This window comes from Andrena cerasifolii, chromosome 8 (genome assembly GCF_050908995.1).
Source record: "Andrena cerasifolii isolate SP2316 chromosome 8, iyAndCera1_principal, whole genome shotgun sequence".
NCBI lineage: Eukaryota > Metazoa > Arthropoda > Insecta > Hymenoptera > Andrenidae > Andrena > Andrena cerasifolii.
In genome coordinates this window covers 14,430,980-14,446,382 of record NC_135125.1, presented here as the reverse complement: position 1 = coordinate 14,446,382, position 15,403 = coordinate 14,430,980, and the positions used below count along the sequence as shown (strand labels likewise).

At 46.2% G+C, this 15,403-nt stretch overlaps 1 protein-coding gene across 1 annotated transcript in view; it reads left to right on the top strand.

The window, feature by feature from the left end:
- LOC143372339 (uncharacterized) overlaps positions 1–15,034 on the top strand; it is a 120,424-nt gene extending 105,390 nt beyond the window's left edge. Inside the window, exons 25-27 of the mRNA XM_076818446.1 lie at positions 6,434–6,654; positions 7,913–7,997; positions 8,521–15,034. Of these exons, the coding sequence (XP_076674561.1) occupies positions 6,434–6,654; positions 7,913–7,997; positions 8,521–8,657 (443 nt within the window). The 3' untranslated portion in view covers positions 8,658–15,034. The remainder of the gene's footprint in view (positions 1–6,433; positions 6,655–7,912; positions 7,998–8,520) is intronic.
- Positions 15,035–15,403: the final 369 nt, after the last annotated feature.

The following is a 15,403-nucleotide window of genomic DNA, read 5'->3' as shown; positions in this document are numbered from 1 at the left end:
GGAGATTTATGCGAAATGGAATTAAAATTTCTGATGTGGGAGGTTTAATCTTGGAATGTCAGCTTTGAGAATATTATGGCGATTATCTTGGCCGGATCAGTGATCATTCTATAAGTTATACTGTTTATTATTGGACTTCGGTAAATTTATGCATTGTAATTTTCAGAAGTAATTTTACGTGGATTAGTGACTGCGCGGAACCTCGTGTTTTTAAATTTCAAGCCCATGAATGTCCCATGAGTGTACGGCGTCTTGTTAAGCCTTCGGTAATTGTCTCTGTGAATGGTAATTCCGTGTCAATGAGGGTACCGTTTCCGTCAATCGAGACGCGAAATACGACGGGCACGATGGTCTTCTGGTTAATGGAGAGGCTCTTCGCGAGCGATCGGCCGCGATCGACGATAAACTTGGATTCTTTTTTATGGCGGGTGTGTTCGATGGTTTGCGCGAGAATTTTACGATAATGCGACCAGATTTACAGGCGTTACCGCGAGACATGTTTCGCAGGCTGCTGGAGCATGCCTCAAGTTGTTTATTAGTTTTCTTGCACGCCTTCTTTCTCCGCGGGCAATCGTAAATATTCGATATTATCTTGCGCGCGCCACGTCTTCCGCGTGGCGCGCTTTTAGCCGCGTAACGAGAACGTCTGATTTGTGACGGATGAATCTACTGCGTTGCCTCGCTGCGCTCTCGTGGCGCAAGTTTACCTTAGCATATCCAGTCACTGCCGTGACAAATGAATTCTCATGGCTTTAAAAACGAATTTGTGCCTTCTATTTATTCTTTCGCTTATCTACGGCATATAGCAGTAGCTGTTTTACACGGAGAAAGGAGGATAATAGAAGGTTTTCACGGAACTGTCCCACGAGTGGCTACGAGGGTGAAATTGAATTATTTTTCACTTCTCCAGTGGTACTTAAAGTATCTTCTCGTATCATACTCTCTGCGTAGGGATAATAATTCATTTACACGGAAATATACTTCGTTCCACGTTTTTATAAAAAGCAAAGAAAATACCAAAAATATCTCTTCCACCGTTCGAACAAGAAACCAGGATGTTCGAGATGTTCCCGTAAAGAGGTTGCCTGAGTCGAGTCGAGGGTTCAAGGCCGTTCGAAACGGAGAGGCCCATCAATCACTGTTACGTGATCTGAAATTAATGGCTACCCCATAATTTAGGCAAATCCATTCCAAAGAATCAAGCTTCCATTAACAGATGATCTACAGTGTTGAAACAGAGTTGAATTTAATATTCACTTGTACGAGCTATCCACTTGCCATGACCTAGGTCAGGTCCACCGCGATCATTCGGCCTTGGGAATTTCACTGGAGGAAGAACACACCGATACATTTATTACTCTCACGTATTTTATTTTACCTCGCACTTTGAAACACACAGAAGAAGGAAAGACTTTGTCCAAAATTTTCATCAAAGATTTCCAGCTCCCCAAAGACTTTGATTTCGTATTCATTTCGCGTCGAAGCACTTCTTTACGGACACTTTCCAGGATACTCTCCTTGTTTCTAGTCGAGTTTTCTTCGCCCGTGCCACTATTTACATTTCTCCCCTATTTACGCGCCTCCCGCACGGCGGTCGAAGATAAATGGCATCGTCGCACACGAATACAACCCTTGCTCGGCTACCCCGCGATCGGAATCGCCAATCGCCGGTCGATTCTTCCGGATTAAAGCTTAGGCGCGGAGGCACACGCGCCAGGAATCGAAGATGCATCTCCCATCGGGCAAGCGGACGGCCGGCCGGGTTCGCTAGCGATTCGTCGGTTATTCCACGCGCGGCCCCGAATACCATTTAACGCGGAATAGCAAATTTCATCGGGCTACAGGCGCGCAGTTCCTACCGAAATTCGCGTGCACCGTGTGTATGGTAAGCAGGGGGAGGGAGGATTTATGGTGCGCGCGAAGGAATGTCGCTACGAATGCACGCTTCCGCGATAGAACGGAGCAGGGTTACTATTTTAGAACGAGGCTATGGTCGAGGCGAAATGGTGTGGCTTCGAGGCGCCACTTGCCTTCGCTAAACATCGCGGGATACCAGATTCCATTGAAATTCGGTGCTTGGGGAATGGGATTGTGTGGTGTATGATTGCTCGGTGAGTTCACAGCGCTCTTTCCTCAGGAATATATTTATTATAACAACCCATCTCCATTCTCGGAATCGACACACATCTCCCGGTTCTCCCAAGAAGTTTCAAATAATTGTACCGGGGACATCGAATATTTCGGCGGTACCGTGAACGAGAATTCGGCGGAACTCACTTTCTTCCCTCCGTGGCCAGATAAATTAACCCACTGTCAGAGTTGGCTGGCGCGAGGAAAGAAAGCGAAGTTTGTGGCGGGGCGGAGATACATACACACTCGTGGGGGTGAACGTTCCTCCCCGACTTCGTCGAATAAATTGTAGCCGCTGACGGTCGACCGCCCGAAGTTCCGAAGAATCCACGGGCAGACGTGTTTTTCTGCCTCGACCGGCTGCCTACGTGTCGTTTTTTCCTCGTTTCCTTTCCACCCTCTTCCGTGCCATCCTCGAAATCCGATAATCGACTCGGCTGTACACGATGCCTGGGGTCCAGGACCAGTCGAACCCACGGTCCCACCGACAAACACACCGAGACCGACGCCGAGGCACTCTCCGATTGGAGATTCAACGACATTTGGTATGCATTAGCCTACCCCGCGACCCACCCCCAATTTCGTAATCATAGGCGCAGCATCCAATACGGCTTTGCGACGATTTACTCGAACCCCTGCGTCTGCGTTGGATTAGGGCGTAGTAAATAGAAAAGGGAAGCGCTTGCTCGCGAACCAACGGAAAGATACGCTCTCATCTGTAATGGAATCCATTATTGGTGCATATCTCCGAGAAGACGACGAAACACTGGGCAATTGGAAGTTGGGACTTTGCACGAGCATCTTCGAAGCCTACTTAACTGGGGATTCTCGTGCAACAGCCCCAAAATTAACCGATATTTACGAATTTCTTTTGAAGAAACTATTGTTAATATTGGATTAAACTCTTCTGGGATATAAGGAGGCATCTTTAAACTTGCGGAATTTTTTCCGTTTATGACGTTGCTTGTTATTATTTATTAATTATTGTGGAATCTTGCCAACCTCTTCGACGATGTAACTCCTGTTGACTGTACGTGTAGCACCAGTCAAAGTTATCTGATTGAAAAAAAGGAGAAGTTTCTTAATATTAGATGGTTTACGCGGGGATTGACCCTAATTTGAAGAAAAGAAATTCGAAATTGAAAAAGTTGTAGCGTTCGAAGGAAAAGTAACTTCGTTTCCATCGATAAATTTACTTTATTTCGATGAAAAAAGTATTATGAATAAAAGCTAAAATTAAAATTCTAAGTTCAGTTTCAGCGTAAATTATTCTAGTTTAAGAAAATTTTCTTCGTTTTGCAATCAGATGACCGTGACAGGTGCTACACGTTATAAGATCAGTTTATACAGCCAACGAGGACGGGCCGGGCCTAGGACGAGCTCCAGACGGAGCCCGAGGAGCTACCGAGTTTCCACCGAGCTCGGTGGCTCCTCGCCGTCCATAAGCTTACCATAGGCTCGGCTCGTCCTGGCCCGTCCTCGTTGGCTGTATAAACCAACCTATACACGTTACGCTAACATCGTCGCAGGTTTTAACACGATTCCACAATAATTAATACATAATAAGAAGATTCGTCTTAAAAAAAATGAGTTCAATCCAATATTAACAATATTTTTTTTTTAAAAAAATCGTAAATATCAGTTACGTTTGGGGGCTGTTACCCGAGAATCCTCCTCGAAAAAAAACCTGGAAATCTCAAGACTTCTTATAAGAGCCTCAGCAAGAGGAAAATTCGAAGACCAATCTACGGAACGAGGCCTACCACTCCAGCCCTTCGTCTCTCAACTTTCGCTCTCCAACCAGAAGAAAAGGGAGCCCACGAAATAACGAAAGTACTTAAGAAATATTTATATCCTCGTGCTGTTGCAGTTAGGTGGGCCAGCGTAAGCGTCGTTGCTCTTTTGTCTCCAGGACCTTTCTCGCCCCTTTAGTGCCCCGTCCAGCTCCTTTTGTCATTCGTGGCACCGAAAAACGAAAGTGTGCAGGCGTGCGCGCGCGCGCGTTGATGCAAAATGGACTGGCGCTGCCCTTTGATCCCGTGGCGGACAGCCACGGTCCGTCTGGCCCCGACAACGGGCTACGTTCACAGTTAGGTTCTCACGGCTCATACATGAATGCATGTGTATATACGGTCTGGAACGGCGGGCGATTGGCCCCGACGACCACGCCGCCGTTGTCCAGGCACGATCGGTACGTGGGCGATGCCCGTGGTGGTCACCCAGCGACCTGGGGAATGGCTTTCGAGTGGCTGTTCTCTGACTCCTTTGCAGCTCTCCTGCCACCAACATCAACCGACACCCCATTTCCATCGTTAGAGACGCTCGATAGCGTGCGTGCATCAGCTTCGTCACTACTCTACGTGTGATATCTGCTTCGCATCGGGATTCAGTTGTAGTCGAAGAATGTCACTTGAATTTTAAGATTTTTCAAAATATTCAAGCTGGGAATCCACCTGAAAGCTAAGCGAAGCTATGCTATGGGAAGTTTTAAAAAATTCGCGGCAATACCCCTTAGATGGTACCCTAAAATTAGCTTCAAAAGCTAAGCTAAGCTGTGCTACGTTTTTTAAAATGTTTTATAGAATAGCATAGTATAGGTTATATTCAGATATTATATTCATAGTTTATATAAGTCTAGCAGATGGAAAGAACGTTGGTTCTACTTTGGTCTTCTATTTCTCTTGGCTGCACAGTTTTTCGTTGCTTCTACAGTCATCCGAAGGATGGACATTGTAGTTTCACTTAGCATTGTTGAATTTGGAGATAGAGATTATAGGAAAGTTAGTTGCAGTGCCAATAGTTCCACGTTATATTAAAGATCTGCCACTTCTGAAGTGCGTAAATCCAGCCGCTTCTAGAAACGGGAATGTGTTGGATCGCAGCTACGCGTTTGATGTCTGGGGAATCGTGTGGCATCGCGCGGCTTTTAATAAAATTCGCGATGTCGAATAGAAATGCGGGGATTATTTAAAATCTGGCCGCGAACAGTGCCAGGGAAATGCATGGAATTCTGTCACGTACTCTCGTCGACAGTCCAATTACCGCTTGTCAGAGACACTCTGAAATTGTTTCTCTGTGCATTCGCGACCCCGCTTCCTGATTATTATTAAACGTCGGCACCGCGACGTGAAATACGCTGCTCGAAATCGAAAGGGGGGAATAAGAAATAAATCTAATAAATCAGATAGAAACTTTCATAAGAGTCTGTATCGAATTCCATTAACCAAATCCAGGATCCTCTTCTGCCAGATGAATCGTCATTTGGAACTTACGTGAACTTCTTGCGTAATTTAATTCTTCGTCCATGAACCCCTCGATCAATAACCAAAAATATCCGCGAATAGTATCGCGACAAGTCGCCAACGTGCCAGAAATTCCGCCGTCATTACTTATTCACTGTTCACTTCTGAGGACTTGTCGCGGCAGTCTTCAGAGAATCCCTCTCCATTTAGAACGGCCGAAATCGTGGCCTCGTGGCTTCATATATAATTCGCGAAGCCGGTCGATCTCCGCGCGAACCTGGGCTCTATTTCGAGAAGGAGCTGGAAAATCCTCCCTGGATTTATAGATCCACGGAGAGAGGATGGGCCATCCGAGCTTGTACTAAAGTGGAACTCCAGTAAACCCTGGGAAACACTCCGGAGATACTAAGTTTTCTTTTCGAATACCCACGAGACTTGAAGGGGAGAAAATAGGATGTAACGGAAAGTAAATGCTTGGAAATCGTATTTATACTTGATACTCTCGAACTTTGCTGATAGGAATTAAAACTTCGGGCATAGAAGTTCTTTTTTATGGCGACTGACTTTAAGACAGACTTGAACGTCGATGATCGTAATCACTTCCAAGGTTTATTGGAAGATCTGCAGTCTTATCAAAGATATATCGGGTGTTTCAGGATCACATGTTTCTCAGAACACTGTAAGCCCATCTGCACCGCCAGTTTCCTTGCTTGTACTTCCGTGGCTCGATAGAAAATTCATTGGTTGTGCTTTCGTGCTGGGGGGTTGACCAGCAAAGTTCGAGTAAACACCATTAAGGCTCCTTCGTTAGAATTCGGAGTTAACGTTTCTCCCCCCGAGGACAGTGGCGTCGATGAAAAAACTTTTTCTCCCTCCAGTCGCTGGGCAAACGAGTTCGCTGGAGATTGCCATATTTTCCAGTGGGAAAAGGGTTTCACTTATTCAAAACTTACCTGCACAATTCGATGCGAATGGATCTATTTTATACACGACGATTATATATTTGTAAGTGTTCGCGAGTGGAGCAGGTATCTCACGGAGCACTCGAATTTTTGTTTCAGTTCTAAACGAACTGGAGGGCCTAGCTAGGGGCGCGGACGCCAGAGACTGCCCCCCAGCCTCGAGGGCTGCTTTGGACCCAGAACACGTGGCCAGGGTGGCTGAAAGCGCGAAGACGGCACTGGCCTTCGCCAGGAGCAGAAATCCAGGGATTCGGTGCTTAACCACGAGAGGAACTGTCCTCACGTCCAGCGTCTTCACGATGGAGGAGGATGTCGATAAGGTGAGCAGATTGCTTTCCAGTCAGTACTGTCCGACATTTAGGGGTTAATACTACTGACGAGGCTGTGGCGGTCAGCCGCGTTGAATGCGTCAAGTTATCGTCGCTCGTCTTCTCTTTTACATACATGTAATTTTCGTTTTCACAATACGTGTTAGTTGTTTTCTCCACGTGGTATGCTAGCTTCTACTGTCTGACGTTTAGGGGTTAATACTACTAGCGAGTCTGCAATCGGAGTCAAGCAGATTTGATTTGAAGTATCAACGGTTACAAACACCATTTCTAATCTTTTATTCGTCCATTTTAACAAAATATGCAAGGTAGTATTCTGAAGTTGCCCAAGTGCTTCTAAAGAGGACCCTTAGTCCTTGCACCACTTATCATTTATAGTAAGAAAGAAGATCCTATTCCCCTTGTGGACACGCAGAATCCTGATCTTCATGACAATAATTTGAACACACATAATCCTTGAAATTGGGAGATTTAGAGTGCGAGTCCGTGCACTGGTCAGAGGTATAGAGTAGGCCATGGAAAAGAAGGTGGATAAGACTAGGTTGAGAGACGGAGCACGCGAGTAGGGATTGATCGGTGTTCATTGAAGCGCGAATGTTATGATAAGGGGTCGGGTATCCAAGGGAACCCCCACGTGGTGCGCAGATAAACTCTTCTCACGGCGTGGTAACTTCTGGCGCAGCACGCATCTCGGCCTCCCGCTTATCTCGTAGGTAACATGCAGGATACATGGGTAGGATAGGATCGTAACAGGAACCTTGATCTGTCAAACGATAGATAACGCGCGCTGCGAGCTCGTTAGATTTTATTCTGCGCGCCTTTACCACCCTGCGCCTCTCGTACTTTGTCTCTTCCTCTTCCTTGTCGCTGTTCCCTTCCATCCCGCAGCATTCCTCCACTTCTTCCTCCAATCCCCGCTCGACTTTTCGAGGCAATCCTTCGAAACTCTCCGGCGTTCGATACTGGTTCACAGTGACTTAGGGCATGGTGCTTGAGTCAAGGAAGCTTTCGAGGTGATTAGAAAAATGCGCCACCTTCGGTGTATTGATTCTAGGTAGTAGAATAATATTCACACCCCCACGTACAAGTTGCCCCAATTTCGTATTAACTTCGAGCGAATCGCCACCCCCATTTTTTCAAGAGAAATCTTAGCAAGACAAAGTGGTCGGGCATTAAGGTCCACGCGAGACTTTGGAGTAAATGTGATTTTGTAAACGAATGAACGAGCACCCACGATATTCTGTCGCAGGATGGGCTGACGAGGAACGATGACAGAATACTGGCTACGTGCTTGAGCCTCTGCAAAACGGGTAACAAAGATCAGGCAAACGCAGGTACGTACACGAGCACCTTCGCCTTCTTCCTCGGGCGTATCCTGACCACGTTCCATCGTTTCCTGTATCTTTGATAGCGATTAATACCGAGCTGATTGTGGCTCTAGTTTACATAGCGATTAACAGTTATCTGCGCAACGCTGCACCGCGATAGAATCGACATGTGCAACTTTTACCGTCCGCTATCGAGGCAGAATTTATCACCGAGCACGCTACTAACTATTACTCCTCTTCCTGATCGCCAACAATAACACTTAATGAAATCGGTGTGATTAAAAGCTGGGGCGCGCTAATTGAAACCGCGCTACCCGCTGATCTGCTGCGATTTCAGCTGTGCCTGCTATAAACGTTGATTATTGCACCCTATCTATCTTAACAGTTAATAAATCACGAATATCGGTCGTCCCAATTAAATCCCAAATCCTCTGCCCTTCCTGCAAAATCAAGCCACACTGTCGAGTAAAAATCGACAATAGGGGAAAAAGCAAAGTACACTGGAGGGGGGTGGTTGTTGTCCCCACAGAAGAGGGCCAACCGAGACGCCTGAGAAGGGAGGTGGTCCTGCTGACGGAGGACAGGAACCTGAGGGTGAAGGCTCTGGCGAGGGACGTGCCCGTTAGAGAAGTGCCCGACTTCATGCAGTGGGCAGGCCTCGGCTGAGACGTTTTACCCACCAGACACATCCGCTAACGAAAAATCTCCCGTTACCCCCGCCGAGCAGACTTGACCAGCCGCAGCAACACCAGCAACCGCAGCAAGACCAGAAGGAGAGCGTGGATGATGAGATAGAGGAGAGGACGTCTCGTCGGTGGATGGTTCGTCCATCCTGTTACTCCTCCACCCCCACGTACACAGCAGTCGTGACCGATCAGCCGTCGATCGCGCGTGCTACGGAGCTTCCGTTCACGTAAGTTCAGCCCTGATTGTCGAGGTCGCGGATCTCCCCGTGGTCGCGCGTCCTCCTCACGGCGCGGACGGCGGAGTCGCGAGGCGATGCGCTTCTCCCTCGGGCGTCGGGTTTACTCCATGGCGAAAGATGGACGTTCGGCGGTGGAGGAACGGAGGCTTAGGGGCGGTTTAAGGGAACAGAGCGAATGGGGACGCGAGAGACGGTAGGTGACTGAGGAGGCGAGGGGAAACGGAGCAGGGAACGCGAGGGCCACTGCCAAGTAAGGGGAAGGATCGTGATTCTTCCGATGCGCGCGCCCTCTCGAACTTGATGCGCGAAATGATCAGGCGTGGTGATTGCAGTAGTCGCGCGAACGTTTTGGAAGCATCTCTCGCGAGGGATCCGAAGAGGTGTGTGAGATCGAAAGTGGGACAAAGGGGATGTGAGGGGAAATGTTGTATATATGAGTCGAAAGATAGAGCGATAGAGCGTCGCAGGAAGCGGAGAGAAAGGTCTCCTCGTCCGTCGGAGGAGAAAATGGGAAAACGGTGACCTAAAGTAGAGGGGAAGCGAAACAGAGAGGGAGAGGCAGATATAGATGAAGCGTCGGTATTTTTACACGTGCGAGATATTTTTTGGTTGATTTTTATCGATGACGACCGCCCAACGTGGCTGGCTTTTTTTGTGTACCTTCCTTTTATCATGTTTGTAACGATCTATACACATTTACATTTATCTCTACATGTACATATATATATTTGTATACGCACTTTTGAATATTGTATACGCCGTATGCGGTCGTTGGAGGATGCGCTCGGAATCCACGTACATCCGTATCTGTGTCTTTTGCCTTTTACTTCTCTTCTCTTCTCTCTTCTCTCTTCTCTTCTTTTCTCTTCTTTTCTCTTCTTTTCTCTTCTTTTTGTATGCCGTCCTTAGCCGAGCCCCGTACCGAACGGTTCTACAATGAATTTTCTCTTTTCTCTTCCGTTTCCTTCTTTTCTTTTTCTGTTTCTGGTTGGTTACGTAAACGGGCGACCCTCGCACGGCGAGCCTCCTCTTTCGAGCTTTTCGAAGCGATTTTCGTTGTCCTTCCTGGTATTTGCGTTTTTTAATCATTCTATACCTTTCGATTCTCACGATGCCTTTATTTCACGTCGGTCTTCTTTTAGTAGACGTTTCGTAACAACCTCGCAGATCGCAGGTTGCGGGGGTGTCTCGGGCAGAGGTGTATTTTATCGAATCTTTCAATTTTCAGAACTGTATTTTATATTTAATTAATTGGGGTGGCGCGTGGGTGAGTTTGGTCAGTATGGTGCCACGCGCGATTACGCAGAAGCTCGTTGAGAAGAATAATGACAGTTGTATTCTTTAATTTCCATAGTTTATGTATCATAAAGCTATGCACCGCTATCCCTTGAATTACTCCTGTCTGCCAACAGTTTTTAATGCAAGGAAAGCAGCGTAAGCTTCAGAGGTGAACCTCTCATGCTACATAAAACGAATACACGCCCTATTATTAGAACTCATTAGAAGTTACCATAAAAAATGGTCAAATTTCACTCATACCTAGCGCGACCTGCATCTAATCTAAATCTTACAAAGTTAATTCAACATTCTAGTAGTTACCTATATTAATATGGCAATATGTTACACATATTAATATAAATAATTAACAAGAGCTACTGCCAATCGCAACTGACGTCGTACTCTCAATACACAACTATACCACCACATTTTTATTTTTTTAAAAAAAAAAAGAACACGTCTAATAGTCACTCCAACGCGGCTCCGATCCGTAAGCTGTCACAAGCAGTGTTTCAATTTGCCTCCTCTTTATAGCGCGTCAGACGCTCGGTATTAGCGCGTGTAAGCAGGATGCACTTTTACAGCACAAAGAGTGACCATTTTAAACGAGCACGAACATCCGGAAGCATTTTAAATGCTCGCATTCCGAGCAACGTGTTAAACTTTTACGAGCCATACCGTACGAGCTCCCAAATCCTCGTCGTTTCCCAGCGACTGCGCGCGTGTCCTTGCCGAGCACGCTGGCGACCGCGTGAATTTGTAATCGCGACACTTGAACGCGTCAACTCACTAACGGCGGAAGAATTGAAATCGTAACACTGCTAATTTACTCATGCCCACCGCGCGACAAAGCCGAGCTCTTTTTTTTTTGTTGGCGCACTCGAGTGAAGCCGTTTCGCCAAACCTGCCGTCGGTTAGCCTGACAAGTTGGTAGCAATTTGTTAATCATTGTGTTTGAATTAATTGGCGCTCGTTTATCAATCAAAATCCCTGTTGCTGGTTCAGATGGTTTAATTAATGCCACTGTAATGATCAGTCGAAATCATTTCCGTCAACAGAGTTAGGCCATTCTGTCAATTAAGCCGATCAAGGCAGCTCGGATTTGAGTTGGTTCCAAAATGACAGTGCTCCATGAGTAAATGGCACCACGTTGGCGGAATTTTATGAGCAAAATCGACCCCATTTAATCGATCCAGTTAATTAGAATGAATTCAAGTGTACATTATCCAAGTGAAACATCGCAATTGTTGCACAACTGTCCCTTCGCGGAGCAGAAGATACTTATCGTTAGAAACGCTTCATCGTAAAACTTTAAACGTAGATCGTTCGAAAAAAGGCAATTAGTAGATTCTAAAGGTCTGATATCAGGAGGCCTTTGCACTATTCCCACGAAGCTCTTTCCCTTTCATTTCTTCGCCCTCTGCGACCTGCATCTTTACCACCTCTCTTTAGAATCTTTAACATTGGGAACTGCTGCGGCACTTAAGCTCTCCAAAGTTACACAGTAAATTCGATTAAAAGGACGAAGTTCTAAAAAACAGTGTGGGTCAGAGAGGGTCGCCATAGTTAGCACCGCTATCGCGAACAGTAAGAAAGCAACGAATCAAATCGCCAATGGAAAGTGACTCGACGAATGTTGGATGACTCCGATAGAGAAAGCAGTCGCGCCATGAGTGATCGAACGACCGTCGATCGGAAGGTTTGCAGTGCGATCTGTTACGAGGCGAATATCGATGAATCGCAGAGCGGAAAGAGATCCGTCGTGTGCGCAAAACGAATGCTAAATCGAATATCACGCGCGCGTCAGAAACTGCCCCTTCTTGTTGCCTGCGATCTGCGCCGGCTCTCCAGCGCCAGCTGTTCAATTAGGAAGTAACAGAGATCAATAGATCTCGAACCCGCTGATCTTTTAGGATCCACAGCGGTCAGCAAAGGGTTAACCTTCTGCGGAGGATGAAACCTGCGGAACAAATTCGTCGTTTCTTCTGGGGGCAGGCAAACTAACAAATTTTATTTTACTACACCGCTAGCACACCCTTTAGAGACACATGCTCTATTCATTTATTCTGGAACATCGTCGACTAGAGCGCGCAAGTATATTAGAGACGGAAGTGATGGAAGTAAACGGTTGTGTCAGCCGCAGGGGGTTAAAAGTTTATCGTCGAATCGGAACAGGTTCGATACGATCCAAATGACGAGCATTCCGAGTAGAAGGGCATGGAACCGGCGACGAGTACGTCATGTGGAGGCTTTTGCAATCAATTTTCCTTGGAGCTTTCGATCGCACCAGACGAATCGCGAATCGAGAAACGTCAGAGTGATTTTTTTTTTAGACGAACCGTTCATTCATAGTGGAGGAGTTTCTCATTATTTTTTTATTTCCTTAAATCGGTTTGGGATTTCCACCCTAACACATCTACCCCTCGACCACGATTAACATATGAATTGCTGAGGAATCTGTGCTGCTGAATTTGGCCACCGAGACAAGGTAATCGAGACATTTCTCAATTAATAAGGAACGTCAATGTTGTCTTAGTTTTAGATGGTTACTTGGGAGCTACCGTATAATCGAACCTCTAAATTTATCAGTATCGGTACAATCGTGGTCCAGGATTCGCTAGATAATTGCGATTGTATCTATTACATTTGGTGTTTTCACTGCTGCACTTTGCATCTACACAGGGTGATGCGTAGTTCGTAGTACAATCGAGAGGGAAATGATTCTTTTTTTACAAATGTGAGTCGAAAGTATGAGACGAAACTTTCTTAAATTAAGTGTATCTCGATATTCTAAAAAAAAAAAATAGAGGCTCCCACGAAAGAGCATCGTTTCACATTTTCAATCGATTTCTGATGAAACAATCGTCAAAAAAATGGGAGGGCGAAGATGAGAAAGGAGGGACCGAGGGGGACGGAAACGCGACACGTCCTATTTTTCGATGGAGATATAGTTACTTAACGATCCCTAGCGATTAATCGATACGCGGGCGCGCGTGAGGATACGGTAAAAGTGTATGCGAGATAGAGAGATAGAGAGAGAGAGAGTGAATCGATGAACGAGAGTAGAGAAAGCGCGGGAAGAGGGAACGATTACTCGCGTGAGAAAGATGTATAGTTTAACTTAACGTTCTTCTTGATCGTGCCCCTTTCATTCTTTTTTTTTTTATTAATTTCATAATTAATTACTGCTATGATTAATATTATCTTTTATCCTATAAAGCGTATACATTTAATACAGAATTAGCACGGTGCTACGCGCGAAAATACGCGACGGCGTTTCCTGTGCGCTGACATTCGAAGCTCCCTTACGAAAACTCGAACGTTTCGCGCGCGGATCGGAAGAAAAAGTGTTAAACAGAACAGAGTGGAGTGACGCGAGCGGGGCTTGGCGATGGTTGGCACACGAAACACTCAAGAAATCGACGAATAATTACTTTGCCTCTTTATTACAATTTTTCCAGCCCATCGTGGCCCATTGTCAGCGAATTCCTCGAAATTGTCGAGCCCCTAGGTGCGTTTACTTTGACCAGCGTCAGTGCTTTCGCTGCCACTTTTCAAGCGTTTCTCCGCAGGCTTGTTTAGAGAATGGACGTGCTCGCCGCAGCAGGCAACAGAGCGTGAGTTGTTTAGATCGATTGCACGTGCGAGAGAGATCGAGGGATAAAACAGGAGAGAATGGGAGAGGAGGGAGCCAGAGAGAGAATCAGTCGCGCCGGGCACTCGATGGAAGCGATCGCGATCGACGCTACGAAGCAATAAATAACGCCCGATCATTGAATATACACTCCACGAATCACGTCGCATTGGCCTTTTTCCCAGCAGCAGCCCCAATAGTGCAATAACGTGGCGAACATCGCGACGCTCCCAAACGATCCCTCCTCCTCCCGCCTCCGATTCGACGGGATCGACGCGTCGAATGGGATCTTCTGGCTTCTTATTCCATCGACGGAGATGGGACCGGCCGTCGCGCGATTTCGAAAGCCTTTCGCGAACTGTCATTCTGTATCCTTTAGGTATGTTCCGTGGTATGTACTTGTTAAATCGTGTATTTTATAAATTCGGCGGATAGTAGGGTATCTTTAGAAGGCGACGTGTTAACCCCCCGCAACCCAATTGGGGATCTCGGTGGAACGTACTTTGGGAAGAATGATGCACAAGTTTCGATTCTTAGTATCTGTTTTTATTCGTCACAGGGAAGATACAACGTTGTTCTTCAGGCACGGAAGTGTCTGAAGTGGGTTGCGGAGGGGTGTGAAGGAGCTCCCGCTCTTTCGATTGATTTTACGCTGGCTATGTGGAACAAGAATGAGAAAACGATAAAAAAAAAAATGGATCGCCTGATGGTAGATAGACAAATGATGTAGATTTAAGGGCGTCGACGGGCAGAAGCGAACGATTCGTCGACGTCGACGTCGAAATTTTTAGGGCGCGATTTACACGTCTCGGGGGAAGGAGCCAACCCTCTGGTCGCCGCTTCCGGGGCGAGACTTACACCGTAAGTGTACCTATAAAGAAAAGCATATAAAATATACATTATATAAAGATACGAGCACGCATCTCGTCACCGATTTTATTCAAGATTCTCGCAATACCAATGTACGCGTGTAGAATTAATGATGTGCCGACGGATGGAACGGTTCGTTTGTACTTCGCCCGAGGACACAGTGTTTCATCTGTCGCGACGACGATATAAAAATAATTATGGTGATGATGATGATGATGGTGGAGACGACGACGCGGCGGTAGAATTTTTAGGCTAATCATTTATTACACTTATGAGGAATGTCGCTACTATAGTGTTACCACTTTGATTATTCAATAAAACGTGACGTTTACGGAATCGCTGTTGAATCCACGTGTTCTCTGTGTTCTCGTCACGCGTGCAGCTCCTTTACTAACAGTCTTCTATATTTCCAGCGTGCAGAAGGAGAGCTGAAAAGTGACGCGGCAAAATATACATTAACTTCGAACTTCTTATAGCTGGAACAGGATCAATTTTATCACGCTAATTTCTGTACATTAACGTGTCTATCGAGTAGCATTCCAGACAGCGAAAATTACACTGCACTTTATTCCCCTCATTACGCTCAAATTACACACGTCCAATATTACAGAAGATCACGTCGTTACACTATTCGGAAATGGAAGCTCATCGCGGAGGCGCCGCGTTACAATGCCAATAATTGGCAGAACAGTTAGGTCATAACGC